The 18,991-nt window shown below is 39.7% G+C and overlaps 1 protein-coding gene across 3 annotated transcripts in view; it reads right to left on the bottom strand.

Annotated features, from left to right (window-relative positions):
* Positions 1-2,312: 2,312 nt before the first annotated feature.
* The window catches only part of MEIS1 (Meis homeobox 1), a 139,605-nt gene continuing 122,926 nt past the window's right edge, over positions 2,313-18,991 (bottom strand). For 2 of the 3 annotated variants that reach the window (XM_066267262.1, XM_066267261.1), the window contains exons 10-12: positions 8,951-9,013; positions 7,740-7,825; positions 2,313-5,239 (exon numbers count right to left, since the gene is read on the bottom strand). In XM_066267262.1, the coding sequence (XP_066123359.1) occupies positions 4,956-5,239; positions 7,740-7,825; positions 8,951-9,013 (433 nt within the window). In that variant the 3' untranslated portion in view covers positions 2,313-4,955. Of the gene's footprint in view, positions 5,240-7,355; positions 7,452-7,739; positions 7,826-8,950; positions 9,014-18,991 lie in introns of all 3 variants that reach the window. The other variant, XM_066267263.1, reaches the window with a different exon arrangement.

Genomic DNA, 18,991 nt, shown 5'->3' with positions numbered 1-18,991 from the left:
CCCATAGTCCCTCAGGAGGTGCCTCTCCACAATCTTCTGCGCAGACCTGTGGTCGCCTCGTCTCCAGAGACCAAGTCACTTTCATGACCTGAATTCATGTTGGGATAGGGAGGAAGTAGGAGGCTACTGGAGATGCTGGAGCCCCCACCCCACCCCCAGAGTGCCCCCACCCCCAGAGTGCTCTGGGCTCTGAGCAGAGACTTCTGCGCCGAGGAAGCCGGGCGCAGGCCAGGACGCGGCGCACGGTAGGAGGCAAAAGCAGCCGCGTCCTGGGCAGAACTCCTCGCAGCTGTCACCGCGGCCGGCGGGATTTTCTCTCGGGGCGCGGAGCTCCGCCTTAGCCTGGGGCCACCGTCATCTGCCCTCCCGCTCCACTCTCGCGGACTTGGGGGGCGCTGTTCACAGCAACCAACGCCGAGCGCAGTCTGCACCCCTCGAGGGAGACGCGGGCGGGAGGGGCGGCCAGGGCTGCGCTTTTCCTTTTCGGAATCTCTCAACTTCACTGCGAAGTTTCCCGGTAGGCGCCTCTGTCCTCGGGTCGGAGCCTCCCACCGCCGCTCCTTCCCCTCCCTCTTCTCCGCCCCCGCGCGCCTAGCGAGTCGGAGCCTCCGCCTGGGCCTAGCCGCCAGCCCGGTTCCCGAGTGGGGACCCCGGCGCCCGCAGCGCCCGGCGCCGCGCCTCCCGGCCCACCCCTCCCTGGGCCCCGCCGGGGTGCCTCTCCCCGGGGCGACACTCGCCGACCTGGCGCGCTGTTAAGGAGACACCCGCTGCCTCCCGAGGAACTCCTAATACCATCCATACAGCTTTAATGCGTTTATAATTCGATAAGTGATTTCAATTTAAAATTGTTAGTAACTAATTTTATGGGTAATTTTTCCACATCAAATATTTAAGCATCAGATTAAGGGAGCCAGTTCCGACACAGGATAATAAGGGGGTTTCCCCCCACCCTCCGCGCCTCCGCCTCTCTCCGTTTCCTACCGAGTCGTTTTTCCAAATCCCCAAAAGATGGCAGTCGAAGCCGACATTCTTCTTTTCCTGCGGCTCTGCGCGGGGAGAGGGAGAGAGGGGGAAGAGGGAGGGGGCGATGAGAGAGGACGGGAGGAAGGGAGAAAAGGAGGGAGGGAGGATGGAGGCGAGCGGAGAGGGAGAAACTAGATGTTCCATGGACTTTGCAAACTGGTTCTTTCACACGTTTCTAATACAAGCAAGAAACAGTGATGAATTTCCTGGAAATGTCCTGAGGAAAAAAAAAAAAAAAAAAAGCCCTCCAAAAAACGTGCCTGTGGGCTCAGAGTAGGAAACGTGAGAAACTCAGCACTTTTAAACTAAACCCTCAATTCAGAGCAGAAGAGGGAGAGACCGGGAGAGAGACAGAATGGCTTTTTTATATTTCTTTGTATTTTAACATTAACGTCATATGCAAATACTAAACACCTAAGCAACTTCTTTCTTCTAGGACGGGACTCTGTAAATTAAATAATAGGAGGAGAGGAGGTAGGGGGTGGAAAAAGGTGATGGGTGGGGGAGGGCTGTTGTGGACCAAGGTGGGGGGGGGCAGCAGCGGATGAATTGCAGACCAGTTGCCAAAACTTTTTTTTCTTCCTGCTGCTGCTGCGGCTGCCTTTGCTGCTGCCTTTGCTTTGAATGTGGGTAACTAGGAAACAGCAAGCCGTCTGAGAAGACGGAATTTCCAACGTGTAAAATGTTCTTAACGGAACCATTGAGCGAGTGCAATAAGGCGTGAGGGGGAACTAATCTTCCCATTTAAATGTTTGTGGCAATTTTATCTAAATGAATTTTAATGCTAAACGAGGGTAATTCCCCATTTGTAGCGCGTTTACTTCTCTTTCCTGTGCTTCTAAAGCAGTCGAACATCATGCAATGAACAATAACAATAAAAATACTGTCGAGGCATATTATTCATTTTGAATGTGTTATAATTACAGCTGATTAAATATGATAGGGCAAAATATTTTTAATTTTTGGAAAAATACTGAAATCATATTAAAAAGTCTCGTTCAGTATGTGTCCCCCCCTCCCCAAATACTAAAAATAAAAAGCAGGTACAATTGTGTGCCCTTGTTTAGAAGAGGGCGTTTTGTTTTTGCCTTTTAAGAAACATCAAAAACACTCTCAGCCCCTCTATTATTTCCCTCTTTCGGATAAGTATCCTCAATAACCTAGAAGCTGGCTCTGAAATTTACAAGAGGAAGAGCTAAAATAGCACTGAGGGGGAGGTGGGGGTGTCGAGGCAGGGGGAAAAGGACCTGAGGAGAGTAGGCTGTCACAAAACCACCACACAGACGGGGTAACGCAGGTAAAGAACACCGTTTTTATTTATTTTTTCTAATTCACTGGACACTAATGATTTTTATTCTTCATAGCCTCCATATTCCCAATTTCTCTTCACGTGTACCCTGCTGCTCCCCCCCCCCTTTCTTCCCTCTCTCTAGCTCTGTTTCGGTCTCTAGCTCTCTCTTTTTCCCTACCTCCTCTCCTTTCTTTCCCTCCCCCACCCGGCCAGAGCTTCCTCAAGAATAAAGGCTGAAAATAACCAACTCACCCAGGCATGTACTGGGGAGGAGGGGCAAATGGATGGTTAGTTTATAAAGTTTATTATTAATTTTAAAGTAAATAAATGGTTGTTAACTGCTAGTAACCACCTATCAAAAGAGAAGTATTTCACTAATGTGGACTATTTATGTAGACGAAGAATTGGCACCGGGTCCAAAGGAGAAATTTAAACAATCCCATATATGGGGTGGGGGCGGAATGGGGTGGCGGGAGCTGCGCCTCTGGGAGGCTACAGAAGGCTGAGCCTGACTCTCATTCCGCGCATCCACGTGTTTAGAAACAAGGCCCCATAAACAAAAGGTGAGAGTGCGCACTGCTGCTCCCGCAGGTGAGTCAGTCAATCACACGTCACCTAGTAAACCCAACCCACAGCTGGTTTCCCTTTTCAAATAGAAAATAGAATTGTTCAGGGCGGGTTTATAGAGTGACACGGGCCTGAATGTCAGACTTGAGTTTAAGGCACTCTCCTCCGACCCATCCTTTGTTTACAAAGCAATCACAGCTAAAAGGCTGATTTTTAAAAACGAATTTGCCTTAATTAAAATATTTGTATATTTTCGTTAGCTTTGGGAAGCAGTTTTATAGCAGCGATTTTATTTAAATAAAATTATAAGCCATTCCAGCTTAAACATGTTATTTTGTACCATTTAGCTGGCTGCCATGCAGAAATTCTGTACAGCTGTTCTGGAAAATTGGTTAATAATCAGTTTTATCCAATGAGAACATAGAGCATATTTATAAAAATTAGATTTTGAAGTCTGGTCTCTTCAATTCACATAGTTAATTTTCTAATAAACATATTCTGCTCATCGTAGGTAACATCCTTAGTAAAGATTTAACTCTACTTGGTTTGCCATTATATGCAAGAATAATTTCACTGACATTAGATGAGTAATTCTGTTGAATGTAATCTGAGTCTACAGTTACTTTAGTGCCCTTAGGCCTTAAATTTGCTGATATTAGGAGTTCATTAAGTCAGCTTAAAGAAATCAGTAATTATTATTAAATAATTTACGTTGTGGTTAAAATTTTCTAGCACGTATATGTCTTACGGAGCCAAAATTAATTTTTATATTTACTGCATTAATCATCAAAAATTTGGGGGGCAGTAAACAAATTTTTCAAGCAGTGGAGTCAGCATGACAAAAATAATCTTGTTTTTATTTTAGATTCAGATTTCATTACTGCACTCAAACGACTACAACTGGGCTTGGCGTTATTATACAATCCGAACTGTTTCCATCAGAAACGCTAAGACTCAGTGTGCAATGATTGTTATTAATAATTAGCTCCTTGGTTTCTTGATAGAAAAAGGCTATCAACAAGCATTTGTTTATCCATAACAAAAAGTATAATTAGCTTATCCCACTTAGTAAATCTTGTATGCATGCCAACTCATACCAAACTGCTACTTTTACAAAAAAAATTGCAATAATACAGTTCATTTTTCCAGTCCTTTTTGCACAAAATTTATTTACAATGTCTACATAAATGCTCCAAGGTGGGACTATGGAAAAATACACACATGACTGATGCTTTGCTCAGAAATAAAGTCAACATATTAAAAATAAATCTTCAGTCTATGTTTTTGAGCTGCATAAAACAGGAAGTGATGTATAAGGTGGCGGTCGTTGCATGGGGACAATGACGCTTGATGTGACAATTAGGCTTCTAAACACACGGCCTTTTGGTTTCCATGCCTCCTCCTACCAGTCTCCTTAAGACACTGCCTGCAACAGCTGATTAATCATTGTTGATGACTGCAGTTTTTCCCATCCTTCCCGATTTACATCTGTTCAGGCCAATTCAAATATGGTGAGTAAATGAATTAGACATGCAAATTCAAGCCCCAGGCTAGAGAGAGGGAGAGAGAGGAAAAGAGAGAGAGAAAAAGAGAGAGAGAGAGCGCACGCATGGCTGAAATCCTAGGCGAGAAGAAAGATTCTTCTGCCTGATAGTTATTTTAATGCTCTAAAAATCCTGCAAATCAGACCTTCCTGTCCCTTGCAGGATAAACTGTAAGGCTTTTTAATGTAAGGAGGCTTCTGGAGGAAGTGAAGAGCTATGGAAACAACACACATAGTGTGGAAAAATTTCACATTTTTCTTAAAAAATCTATAAGAAACAACGTAATATGGATAACAGTATAATAGCATTTACAATATTTCACTCTTTGTTCTCTTAATGTCTTATATAGTTATTTAGCATGTCCCCCAAATTGACTTCGGTTGGTATTTCCTGCTTTTTAAGAGTCCCTATGAAGAATTAGGGATGCTCCTTGGTCCAAAGTAGATGCCAAGAATGGAACTCCACAGTCATTGCAGAAAAAACATGATTTGAAATCAGTCACCATTGCAGACAATGCATATTCCCTTAAGCTACTGAGCATGAATGTCCATGACTTGTCCACTCATTGTTGGGTCTCCTGTATTAAGAACCGTGGGGCTTGATGCTGACATTGGCATTCCAGGGTGGGGCGGTCCTCCATGCATCATCACTGTTGGGTGGTGAGGGTGTCCAGGAATGTACGTATGCATGGGGGGCCCATGACGCAGCTGAGCAGGATGGGGGGGCATCTGGGGTTGGGTATAACTTGGCTGTCCCATACTCACACCCATTGGACCACCCCGGGCTATATACTCCCCTGGCATACTTTGCAGCCCTGTAGAAATTCAAAAGAAAGAAACAAAAAAAGAAAATATTATGAAAAAGCAATAGTGTGGTTCCGGCTATGGCAATCCTATGAAAGCCAGGGACATTGTGGTTAAGGGAACATGGCTCTGTAAAGTTCTTTTGATTCACACAGAAGAAAATAAAATGAGAAATGTCATGCTGGAAACTCACATTTTTCTCACATGCGACTATTTTCCTTTCACTGTCGCTGTTATCAGCTCAGCCTATTAAAGTCTTATTTATTTAAAAAAATAAAACTGTTATTTGAGGCCTAGTGTGAAGAAGCACTTTTGTTCCCTGAAATCTTTTCTACCAAAAGTACAACAGTACCCTGCACTGGTCACGAAACATCTTACATGAAACTAACCTAGACAGGCTCACTAAGGCTGGTTACTTTGCTGAACCTGTACTTTTAAAAATTAAAACAAAACAAAACAATAACAGTTATCAATGAATTCCTTCCTCATGGTTTCTTAGAGCTGGAGGAAAGAAAGCATTCACAAAACCCTGTCCACCTTACAATGATTTTGAGAACAATAAGAAAAATTGGACCTAAAACAATACCCCTCCTGCTTTGAGGGGCCTCTTGTCTTCTGCATGGATTGCTATAGTTGATGGAAACTGACAGGTGTATTGTTTCTGAGAGCTATAAGCTCCATAATCATCAAGGGTGAAAGGCATAACGCTATTGCTAAGTAGGTTCAATTGGCTTTAGTTCTAAGTAATAGGGCACTGTGAATACGATGAACACCTTCGAATAAGGTCTCCAGGCTCTAGCAATGAATGGCTGCTTAATCTAGCCTAAAGGAACATTTTTGAACTAATGAAAATTGCTTATAAAATATACTGTACCCACAGCTCTTTAATCAAAAAAGATGATAATATTTTTTGTAATAACCTATTAATTTAATTGGTCACGAAGCATAAAATACATCATTTAAATTTAATTGACCCAGAAACTAAGAAACAATATTTAAATTAACTAAGCTAGAGAATTCCATGATGAGGTAATAAGACTGTTGCATTCCCGAGCTCAATGGAATGTTTTCAGGAGCTAATTGTTAAACTTATATTTGACTCATACTCGGGGAGGAAGACCAATACGAATCACCCTTGGCCTCGGCAGCAATTTTAAATAGTGTGTTAATATAATCAGAGACACAACCAAGGCTCGGACATAACTGCTTTTAATTTCAGAAACAAAGCTGGAGCAATGCTATTAGGGGTAATTTAGGAAGTGAACAAGAGCTTTGGTGTTCAAAACAGCCTGACTTGTTTGAACACGAATTGCCAGAGTGTCTTTTTTAAGAAAGAAAATTCAAGAGTGAGAATCTGGGACAGTTTTCCTAGACCCACTTCACTAGGCCTGCCACTGAAGATTGCATTAATGATCTCTATTTTTGTATACTGAATAAGTCAAATCCATTTGTCACACTGCAAGTGATGGCATACTTAATTTGGATATAGTCAATTAGCCTGGGCTAAGCCCTGCAGCCTGCTGTGCACACCTCTATTTTGTATTCTCCCTTTATCCATTGCCACACGTAATCCCATTATGATGGACAGACAAAGGAATAAACTAAGAAAAAAAAATCAAAGTTTAGTTGACTGAAGCTCAAAATATGCCTTTACTTACCCTAAGTAAGGCTAGTGTTTATTTTCCCTAAAAGAAGTCTCTGTTTGGCTTTTCGGTGTCTTGCAGGTTAGTGTAGAAATGTAACTCATGCATCAACTGCGGTTAGACAGATTTATGACACTTTGGGGACATGCTCTTTCCTCTCCTTGCACTGCTGCAGACTGCTTACATTTTGCAAATCAGTCTGTTGCTATGACAACCCACTCCCCCACCTCCTGACTGTTTCTTATTTTGTCATGTGGTCAGTACTGTATAATAGCAACACACAGGATAAATGTACATCATACATAGTATTTATAAGCTTAAAAGCTTGATCACAACCAAGGAGAAAATGAAGAAAGCAAGAAACCAGGAGTTTAATGGAAAGGAATGAACAAGCATGAAGCTATGGGCAAGGAGAATGTAAGAAAATGCAAGAGGAAAAATATTCCTAGGACAAAGTGAAAACAAAGACCCCATTTGTACTTACTTCCCCCTGGCTTTGCGATTGGTTAACTAGATGAAGGTTACATGTAGTGCCACTGCCCCTCCATGCCCATATTCATGCCCATTCCACTCATAGGTCCTAGAAGGGAGATAAAAATCCAAGAAGAGGCCAGAAAATGAGCAAAGTCAACAGATAGTGCCAAAAGACCCTTAAAAAAAAAACAGGTTCCAGAGGGCTGAGAAACAGTGAGATCTTCAGTGCATAAAGATCCTGGCTTCCCCTCTGCAATATCTTAGATGCACAGGTGGCAGGCAAGGCAGGCAGCTTGAGATAACAGCAAAGGATGAGGTGCGTTTACCTGTGCTGATGGGGTGGGGGTGACACTCTTGGAGTTTAAAATGAGAAGCAACCACAAAACAATCTTACCTGGTGCCCTGATGCCCATGTGTTGCTGACCATCCATTACGAAACCTCCCATGGGCTGTCCATCAGGGTTATAAGGTGTTCCTTGACTTACTACAAAAGTGCAAAACAAGATTCTTAATAACAGTCTCTGTGAGAGAGTGAAATAGCCAGAGAGAGATAGAAAGAGACAAAGAGAACATACCAGGCAGGTATAATTTTAAAACATTCAAAGTTGAATTTCAGCCCTACATACCTCTGTGACCAAATTTTAAAACACTGTTCAAAGAACAGTCAAGATACAGAAACTTCATGTTTGGGTTTTTGTCTGGTGATCACATAATGGTTGTTGAAAGGGAAAAAAATTACAAGAAATGACTAAAGAGGTAGTGACTCAATATGGTGCTTAATATAGTTTCTCATAGTGCTCTCTGAGATGAGAGAGTGTTTCATAAGGAAAGTACAGCACCACTGCACCCCTAGTAAATACTGTTGTCAACCTCACTGGTATATTACAATACAAAAACAAATCCTAAAAAGATGTTTCTTGGGTTTTTAGATCTGCAAGCCAGAGTCCCATAGAAGTATTGCCATTTTAAGCTCAGATTAAAAAACAAAAACAAGACCATAAAAAACAACAAGTCATATACCAGAAGATGGATCTTAACAAGAGAAGGCCTGAGAAGTAGGAATCATGTATTTATACCACTACCTGAATCCCATGTTTTAACTGTACATGAAAAGCTGCTTCAGAAGTAAGCTGCCTTGGGTTATTAAAGCACACAAAAGCTCTACCTCATTGAATGTCTTTGAACTTTACTGAGTCCCACAAGCGATCCTGACCCCTTTGCCCTTTTGACAGGTAATAAAGTTTACAGCAATTCCACACCAAGCCATGCACCAGGGAGTGGTCATAGTAGCAGAAAGAGCTGGGAAGGCAAACTCAGAAAAAAAAAAAACATAACATTAATATATTGAATGTGTACAAAGAATATTGTAACTGAGCGTATGATTTAAGAGTTACTTTTCTCTGTTGGCTTTTTTCCACCTTCTCCAAACATTTTATAATGATGTTAAATTGATTAGTGTTGTTATGAAACGAAACTGGTTTCATTTTAATTGCCAGGCGCTCCTAGCACTCACTCCCAGTTTATTTACCAGGTAGCGGACCTCCCGGTGAATGGCTTGAGGATGGTTTTCGCTTGCGTGACTTGAATACAGTCACTATGGGGGACTTGCCTGCTCGGTTGGACTGGTCTATCATGGGCTGCACTATTCTTCTCCGGGCATTAATAAACCTGTAACCAAGAAAGAAGAGCAAATCATTATTTCTTACAACAAAACAAAGTGGTAGGGAAGGTGGAGGAAGAGAAGAGGAGTCACAATGAGAGCAAAGCTAGATGGTGGCAAAAGGGTTCTCTGCCCTAGTCCATGAGCAGTTTCACATGCTGCAAGACCTGTAACCTTCAGTGACCTTTGAGTACACAGGCTTGGGGTTTCTGAGTTGATTTATGTTTGCCTGTTTTACCACAGTTGGACACTTCCATTTCATCTTTTCATGGGGGAATTAGCAGAGTTTTCAGGAAACAATACCAGCCACCACGCTTTTCAGTTGCAAAGGGGGAAATTTGGTGGGGAGAGCAAGATGTCCACAGGGGCATCTGTTACCTCTCCTAATTAGTGACATTTCAATCTTATGTTCTCTGCCTTCTTTTTTACAATTTTTATCAAAACCTTCCCTACCTCTTGCAAACCTAATTCTATTTTAATGCCCACTATTAAGATAATGAACTGGGATGGCAGCACACCATCAAATGAGAGAATGTCTGGAGTTTATCACCACTAACTCACACTGCCGGGGACTTCACAGAAATGCATTCCTTGTAGAGATTTCTTGGGGTGGCTTTTTTTTCTCTTTATGCAAAGTCCTGAGGTCAAGGAGAGGTCACAGCTATACAGTAACTGAACTTATAATCTCGCTTTCTCTAGCTAGATCTGAAAATTTATAATCAGCATCTTATTAAGATAGTTCAGTCACTTAAGTGTCTTAAGAGTTTTTTTTTAAACAATTTTTGTTGCCCCTCAGAAACTGATTAGCCACTGAAAAATAAAAAAGGTGGGTAGGACAAACTTTCCAGAGTCATGCTCATGAAATTCCTAACTCTTAAGATCTGTGTGTATTGTGTAATACTACAAACTACATATCAAATACAGAAAATGGTCAGGACACAATAGATTCTGAAATAGCAAATTACTTTCAGTTCTGAACTCAGTTTGAATATGTTGAACGTGAGGAACACATAAAAAATATAAGGAAAAGTTTAATAATGCACTGTTAATAATTAAAAGATCCACAGGCCAGTGTGAATTCTAGTTTATTAGTCTCCCAACTTTAGGTAGGACAGTCGTTCCCCAAAACCAAACCATTAAACAGACAGGGGCAGGTTTTTAAAATAAAAATGAATACTTCATGACATTTTAAGATTCTCATTATCTTACATTCTTATGTTTTTTCATTATCTGAGAAGTAATTAAAATAAATAATGACAGTGGAATCTAATTCAAAGGACACTGTTGGTGCTAACTCTTATTGGCAATACATATTATATCAGTTCTTGTACGTGAAGTCCTTGAACTGCTAATAAAAATATTTTAAAACACAGATCTAAAACAAATTGTGTTGCAAATCAGGTTATCATTATCTTGTATAAACCATGAAAATTGGAATCATGTGAGCAGAAGGTTAGATTAATTCTCCATTCTCATTATAAGCACAGGTGTAGCACAAACACCATGTGAAATAACCAATTAAAATGAAAAAAAAATCTGCTTTTTCATTAGCTCCCTTCATTGCATGACCAATTAGAAAATTATTTAATATTAATATTCTGCATATACCAAAAGTAATTTTCATAGTAACTAACATAAGTAAGAGAGCAAAAACCAACTCTCTATCTATGGCACTGTTCATAATCTGCAGGCTTTTAGAGGGAAGAAACTCATAACTTTTTTTAAAGTCCTTTTAAAAACATAATAATTTGTGGGCGTGATTTATACTATTCATCTAAAAATAGGAAGAGTGCTTTTTTTTTTTTTTGTATTTTTCTGAAGCTGGAAATGGGAAGAGACAGTCAGACAGACTCCCGCATGCGCCAGACCGGGATCCACCCGGCACGCCCACCAGGGGGCGATGCTCTGCCCCTCCAGGGCCTCGCCCTGCCGCAACCAGAGCCACTCTAGCGCCTGGGGCAGAGGCCAAGGAGCCATCCCCAGCGCCCAGGCCATCTTTTGCTTCAATGGAGCCTCGGCTGTGGGAGGGGAAGAGAGAGACAGAGAGGAAGGGGGGGGGGTGGAGAAGCAAATGGGCGCCCCTCCTATGTGCCCTGGCCGGGAATCCAACCCGGGTCCCCCGCACGCCAGGCCGACGCTCTACCGCTGAGCCAACTGGCCAGGGCCAGGAAGAGTGCTTCTTAACGGATGAGAAGCCAGGGCTCAGAGAAATTAAGTGACTTATTTAAGGTCACATGTTAGCCAAGAGATGTTAATAATTTGCTGAATGACACACAGCTGGCAAACAGTAGCAAGCAGCTCCCTCTCAAATGTCCTACGCAGAGCATGGCCACTACTGTGCCATCCATCTAGAATATTCTGAATGACATAGATGTTTTAAAAGAGCTAGTATTGAGCCAATTGCCACCAGCAATGACTCTATCATTGATTCTAAGAATAAGCATGACCGAACATTTCGTAGATTGGGGATTTTGATGCCTGTACTGCTTGTGTATATAGACAAAGATAAAACTATACATAAGATTCAGTGACTTGAGTTATCTGTATTCCAAAGCCTGCCTTCTTCACACCCATGCATGCAGATTTCCAAAGACCGATTCATAATAACCAACTCAGGTTTGAATCCATGACTATTAAACCCAGGGAATTGTAGAATAACCACAGGTCAAGTTTGGAAGAGTTTTAACGTTCACCTAATTTTGTCACTGACATGAATTCCCTCTCTGATATCCCCACCCAGTAGATGGGTAGCCTACACTGGACAGTTTCTGACACAGTATTTGCCACCTTATCCGAGTGTCCATTCATTCTATGGACAATGCAACTGTTAGTAGCCTTACTTGATCTAAAATGCTTTCATCAGGACAACTCCTTGGGGTAAATTAATTTTTATCTCACTTCTTCAGGATTGCCTTTCAAATATTTTAACTATAGCCCTCATATCCCTTTGGTTTCTCCCCTGTCCTCCCTAGGATACACATCTGTGATTCCTAATAAGTTCATTCTAGAATGTGAGTTCTTCTAGGATATTGAGTCCACTCACCATTTGGACCACTCTCTGCTCACTATGCTGAGGTTTGTCGATGTGCCTCTGAAGGGCTTCAGTGGACGACAACACTAAATGCCATTATTCTGGCCCTGTTCTGGACTCCACGAGGCAGCAAAACACCTCACCACAGCCTTTCAGCTAAGGGCCCCCAGATACCAGGTACTGTTGCTTTGCTTTCAGTGGCATTAACCAGTTGTTGTTATTGACAATACCGATGTAGGCTACCTATAGGATATGTAAATATGAAGGTGGGAATCCTTTCATCAAATAAAATATGATAAAAATAATAAAACTTTGAAAATCTAAGAACACCTAATCACTTTGTCTAAACCACTGGACTACATTAGTTTGGAACTTCTCATTTTTGAAAACTTGATCAATACATATAGAACGTCACAAACTCTCAGAATGTTACTGAATTACAATCTTATACTTCTAGGAAACACATTATTATCTGGGATCATGGTAGACATCTTTATCTAAAAATAACTAATAGGAAAAAATATATATATATTTTTGTATTTTTCTGAAGCTGGAAATGGGGAGAGATAGACAGACTCCCACATGCGCCCGACCGGGATCCACCCGGCACGCCCACCAGGGGGCGATGCTCTGCCCCTCCGGGGCATCGGGGCATTGCTCTGCCGCAACCAGAGCCACTCTAGTGCCTGCGGCAGAGGCCAAGGAGCCATTCCCAGCGCCGGGGCCATCTTTGCTCCAATGGAGCCTCGCTGCGGAGGGGAAGAGAGAGACAGAGAGGAAGGAGAGGAGGAGGGGTGGAGAGGCAGATGGGCGCCTCTCCTGTGTGCCCTGGCCGGGACTCGAACCAGGGACCTCTGCACGCCAGGCCGACGCTCTACCACTGAGCAAACCGGCCAGGGCCGACTAATAGAAAAATATTTTTATTTTTTAAAACATCATCTCTTTGATCTTAAAACCATCACAATATTTGATTCTCTTTAGTGTATTTTATCATTATCCTAGACTATCTTATATGTACACTCTGGAATTATGATATACATAGCAAAGCCATGTGTTTAGATGGTTTCGAGGTGAATTCATATACAAAAACATTTTCCTTCTGGGCAAAGTAATAAAATGACATTCTGGCTCCTCCCACTATAAGTCAAACAGAGGTCAGTTCCCCCATCCCTGTATCTGTTTAAATAAACTGGTCCAGCTGTTTGTTTCTAAAATGCCCTTTGACCTTGTGTCTCATCTTCCCTGCTTTTGTGATAGAATGCTTTACTTTCCATTGTGGAAGATCCTAAATTATCAAGAATTTTCTAAACACTAAACCAAAAACAGAACTTTAGATTTTATGAGAACTTACATGAACATATTCCCTTCTTAAAACATTGTCATTTCAAAAAGCATAAGTAAATACTTATTTTAAGCTCATATATGTGTTCAAATATATATCTATATTTATGTATGAATACATAAATATACATTAGACCTTGAACATAAGAAGAAACAGTGTTTTTAAAGAGAAAAAAAGAAAATGGCAATATTTTAATTTGAATGTATAATAAAATATACATTCTCCAACAACCATAAAGTTGTTTAAGATAAAATATATCCAGGAACTACACACACTCTTTAGAATTTTCCATACTGATAAGGTCTCTTAGTTTAAAGATATAAGAGAAAACTTTTACAATGGATGTCCAAACACTACAGCCCTTAAAACTCAGATGTATAATGTCAGGAATACATGACCACAGGACAGTTTTTCTTACTTATTAAATGAGTTTCACACCTTGCGTTAGTAGAATGTAGCTCAAATTTGCCATAAACTAGGCATTTAAAGAGGGAAACCTTTCAGTTAATGATACTTTCAGGTTGGGAGATATTCTGTTTGTCTATCCATATTACATTTTGAACATCAAGGTATTTTTTAAAAATACCATTGTTTTGTAATCACAATCCTCTTTCATAAGTACTCTTTAAGAATTGAACACCGTATAGGTGGTAGAAAACTGAATAAGGGAAAGAATTCTTATATTTCCTTTTTCATAGAATCATGGATTAGAATTTCTTCCTGTGACCAAACTATCTCTTTTCTTGAAACATGAAGTTTTAAAAAGGAAAGGAATTTAATGGACTGGTTTTATATCTTTAGTTCACGTCAAAATAGAGATATATTTCATTTTACATAGTTATTTATTTAGAACACAAGTTCTAATAAAGGGAAATGGGAGGCTAAAGGGGGAACAAAATCTTCAAAAATCTGACACATGGAATCATCTCCAAGTTGAATTTTGTTCTTTGCATTTTTAAACAGAAATCAGACAAGGAGAATGGAAGATGACTCCTGAGTTATGCTGAAAAGAAATACAGAACATTTTGCTTTATTCTTTCTTCTTCTTGACTTCTAGATTTTTTTTATCATTAGTCTTTAAGAAATTTTTTTTTTCATTCTGCTATTTCCATTTATGTCCTTTTATTCTCAGTCTTTGAATACCTGAGTAGTTTTCTAAGCAAGATCTGGCAGAATGGCTTGCTGAAGTTGACCTTTGTCCTTTAGTTTATCCTCCACTCCTTGTCCTGGTTCCTTCTTACAAAACTGGATTGCTGAGTTTAGCTTCCTCTTCGTGAGAACCAGGAGAGGTAGAGAGATTATAGTGGATACCCATTTAGCCAAAACACAAAGCACATATTCCTAGTTCCACGGGCAACTTTTTCCACATAGCTTTGCCCTTTTTCTATGCTCTTATACCTTTTTTTTTTTTTTTTAATGCTCTTATACCTTTTATCTTCCTTGTATGGTTCTCTGTAGTAGTAACAAAAACAAATAAAATTTTCTTGTTCACTTTCAGAAATGCCATTTTCATCTGTACTCAATTAATTCTATTCCTCAATGTTTACAATCCTGCTTATTCACTGATGATTAAGGGAGTCCACATTTTGTTACTTTAGCCGGTCTCTGCCAACTCAGCGAATCACATAAAATCAAAATGCTGTTGTTTCTAAACAATGACACGACTGTCAGTCATCCCCATAATGCTTCTTGCCAACTAGGCATAAGTGAATAGTCAGCAGGAAGGAGGTACCCATTAAGTATGGAGAAATAACATTTTACAATACCCTCCTATGCCCAAGAAGCTAAAATTTCAGCCTAATTATTAAAGATTTTTTAATAGCAGGATATGTTAGTAAAGATGCTTTCTATACCTATACCATCCATCTAAGACACTATAAATTATACTCATCTTTGATTAATATAGGAATACCTAAACACATACTTTTAATAATAATAAAAATTAATACCATACATTCTTAAGTATAAATACCGGTAATTTCTACATGCACTATTTTTTATTCAGTTAAAAATAAACAACATGTTAATATTATACGTAATTATTACATGATTCATTTAGGTAACTTCTATAAATATTTCTATAGAATTAAACCTTGTGAAAAACTTCAGATATAAAATGTCACATTGGAAAGTAATTGCTGAATTATAGAATTTTGTTCTTTCTCTAGTCCATGAATTTTCCTTGGCGTAGCATTTCTTTCAACTTTATCACAGTCGTTTAAATAAAACCATACATTTTACATTTTTTTTTAAAGTCAGCATTTCCTAATAACTTTAAGGCCTGTTTTATAAACAAACCCTTCAGGGAAAGAGTTCTAGCTATCTCCCAAATAACTCTCTGTTCTTTAAAACAACAAAAAAATCAACTTCAGAATCTTTTGTTGGAATTCTTTATTTTAGATATACATTTACTTATTGGATTTAATGACCCATAACTGGCAATCTTCAAGGTCCAAGCCTTCTACACTCTCTTTCTCTGTGAAATAAAATGTCATGAAACATGATTTTAAGATGCTCAAGAAAGTTAACTCAATCTCAAGTCAGACCTTATGAAATCATGTTTTTGGCACCCTTCCCTAGTTTCTCGGCCTCCTCCAGACTGCTCCAGTTCCAGGACTGGAGTACATCACTGTGTGCCCAGGGGTGGCGGAGGTGAGTGACAGAGGGGGAGACAGGGCACAGGTTCTGCTCCCCATCCAACCTAGAGGCATAATATTGGAATCTGCGCTGATCACTCTAGGCCCATCAATCAGCAGTTTGAGAAGCCTCCCCTTCTCAGTGGGTCTATTGGACAAATTACTCTAGAAAGGATTGAAATTAAGGAAGTTAATTACATATAAAATTTCTTCAAAACAACTAGTAAAAAAATATATATCACTAATTAGTTGAAGTTTTTAATGCAAAGAAATAACAAAACTCATGTATAATTTTGGACTTTAGATTTTGAAATAGTTTCCAAATATTTTATCACTTGGTTATATATAACAAAGATGTCTATGAAAGCAAATTATAAAGTGATTATTTTATTCTAAAAACAATATAAGCTTGTTACATCCTTTCATCTGATTTGAATTCTAAATAGGAGTACCTGTAGTTGCCTAAATGGGAGTCTGTATTTCTTTTGCTACTTTTTAGATCACTAAAACAAGGGGTTCCAGGCTCATTGGAATAGAGTGGAGGGATATCTCACTAGTTCTGGTATAAAAGATACCCAACAGTTAAATACCTTAAGTGTCCACTGAAATAAAGCATAGGTAACAAAATAGCATTTTATAAAATATTTACTTAACTGTGACAATTTGCCAAATTTGAGTTTATATATATAACCATACATATATAATAAAAATATATGGAATTAAAATAATTATTAACACAATGGATTAGCAATAGGGCAACCTAGGATAATAGAGCAAAACCTTCTGTAGCAATGGAAAAAGTTAAAATAGTTTTAATAATATCATCAAACAATAGATGTATTTCTCTTTGGTGTAAGCTGAACAATTTTCCATATAAATTCTAATTTTCCCACATTCATAAAAAGTCAACAAAATTGTGTCTAACTAAACATCCCATGATCATTACAGAATATGTATATTTACTTAATTAAAAACAAATTTTAATTTTCTGCCAAACTCCATTATAAACAGAATGACCAGATAATTTATCAACAAAGCTGGGATGCTATTGAGAGTAAAGGAACACTATTAATAATTATCATGAACAACAGGCATAAACCATGAATGTCCCAACCAGCTAGGGTGTACACCAGCATAATGATCAAATGCGCACCTTTTCCCCAAATAAAATTTTCCCCGTATGACTGGGATTGGAACCCTCTGGTGTTAGAATAGGGACCAGCCCCAGCATGCATAAAGTTTGTATGGAATCCCAGCACCCTCCTGGAGTACCTGTGAGCTCTTTCCTTTCTCTAGGACCTCTCCTTTACTTGCTTTAGTTTCCAAGTCTGACCAACCAAAAATTTCCCAGGCCTGGAGTCTCCACTCATGCCAAGGGAAGATCTCTCAAAATTGATCTTGATTTCTACTTTCACCTGCCAGAGTAGGCTACAGAACGGCACAATGGAGTTGACTTGACTTGACTGGAATAGAGCCTTGTCTCTATTCCTTAGAATGTTCACTCTGACTTCTGTTTCAATTAGGAAGGCTTGAAACCTCAGTTCAAGATACTGTACATGAAAATGTGATACGTAGGCCCTCAAATGCAACTGGAACCGCTTATACTAAAAGGCAAAAAATCTCTCCATTGAGTTGTATGACAAAATTTTCAAATGAAGACACTAAACTAACAAAATGACCCCCTCTAAGAATGTGTCAAATCTTTGAAAAAATGCCATAGGTATCTAAGTCACACTGAAAAAGTTTAGTGAGAATGTGGATTTCACTTGAGTAGCTTCCCTTTTCTTTGAATGACATTATGCATAATTATCACAGTCAAAACCCTGGCAAGCACTTTGTAAACTGGGGTACTGTTATTAGAATTCTCAAAAATACCTAATAGTACAAAAAAGAACTTGTACATGAAACAACTCAAATGTCCATCAACTGCCTGACCAGGAGGTGGCACAGTGGATAGAGCATCAGACTGGGACACGAAGGACCCAGGTTCAGAACCCCAAGGTCGCTGGCTTGAGCAAGGGGTCACTCACTCTGCTGTACTCCTCGCCCCCCGGTCAAGGCACATATAAGAAAGCAATCAATGAACAATGAAGGAGCCACATTGAAGAATTGATACTTCTCATCTCTCTCCCTCCCTGTCTGTCTGTCCCTATCAGTTCCTCTCTCTGTCTCTGTCACATACACACACACACACACACACACAAATGTGCACCAACTGATGCATGGATAAACAGAATGTGGTATATAGGTAAAATGGAATATTACTTAGTCGTAAAGAGGAATTAAGTACTGATGATACATTACAACATGGATAAAATTTAAAAACATTATTCTAAGAGAAAGAAGCCAGTCACAGAAAACTACATATAACATTTATGTGCAATGTCCGGAATAGGCAAACCTGTGGAAACAGTAGGTTAGAGGTTTCTGGGAGCTGGCAGGTGGAGGATGGGAGTGTGGGGGTGGGGGTAGCTAAAGGGTACGGACAATAGAGTATACAAATCTCGAATTTCGACGTGTACACCTGGAACGTATATAATGTTATTGACCAGCGTTACCCTCTGAAAAAACTAAAACATAAGATAAATAAAGGTTTCTTTATGAGGTGGGTGACAGTGTTCTAACATTGACGGTGGGGGTAACTTCACTACTAAAAACCATTGCACTGTACACTTTAAATGGGTAATTTGTACGGAATAGGAATTATATCTTAATAAAGCTGTTAAAAATAAATGCATAATGGTGGGATGGAAGAGGCACTGGACTAGGTGTTAGCCCCCTCCTTGCCTGGAATTAGCAGAGTAACCTTGTAAGGCCCTGAGCCTAACTGTCAAATGATGCATAAGATCCCATCCAGAAATTGGTTCCCGTTGTTCCATAGCACAGGGTTTGTATAATTTTAATCCAGGTTCCCCTTTGATAAACTTTAAAATCTCATATCCATTAGTTACTTGCAATTTCAAAAGAAATAACAAGA

Source organism: Saccopteryx bilineata, chromosome 3, assembly GCF_036850765.1.
Source record: "Saccopteryx bilineata isolate mSacBil1 chromosome 3, mSacBil1_pri_phased_curated, whole genome shotgun sequence".
In the NCBI taxonomy this organism is placed as follows: domain Eukaryota; kingdom Metazoa; phylum Chordata; class Mammalia; order Chiroptera; family Emballonuridae; genus Saccopteryx; species Saccopteryx bilineata.
The sequence above is the reverse complement of the archived record's forward strand: the minus strand, read 5'-3'. Positions and strand labels throughout refer to the sequence as shown.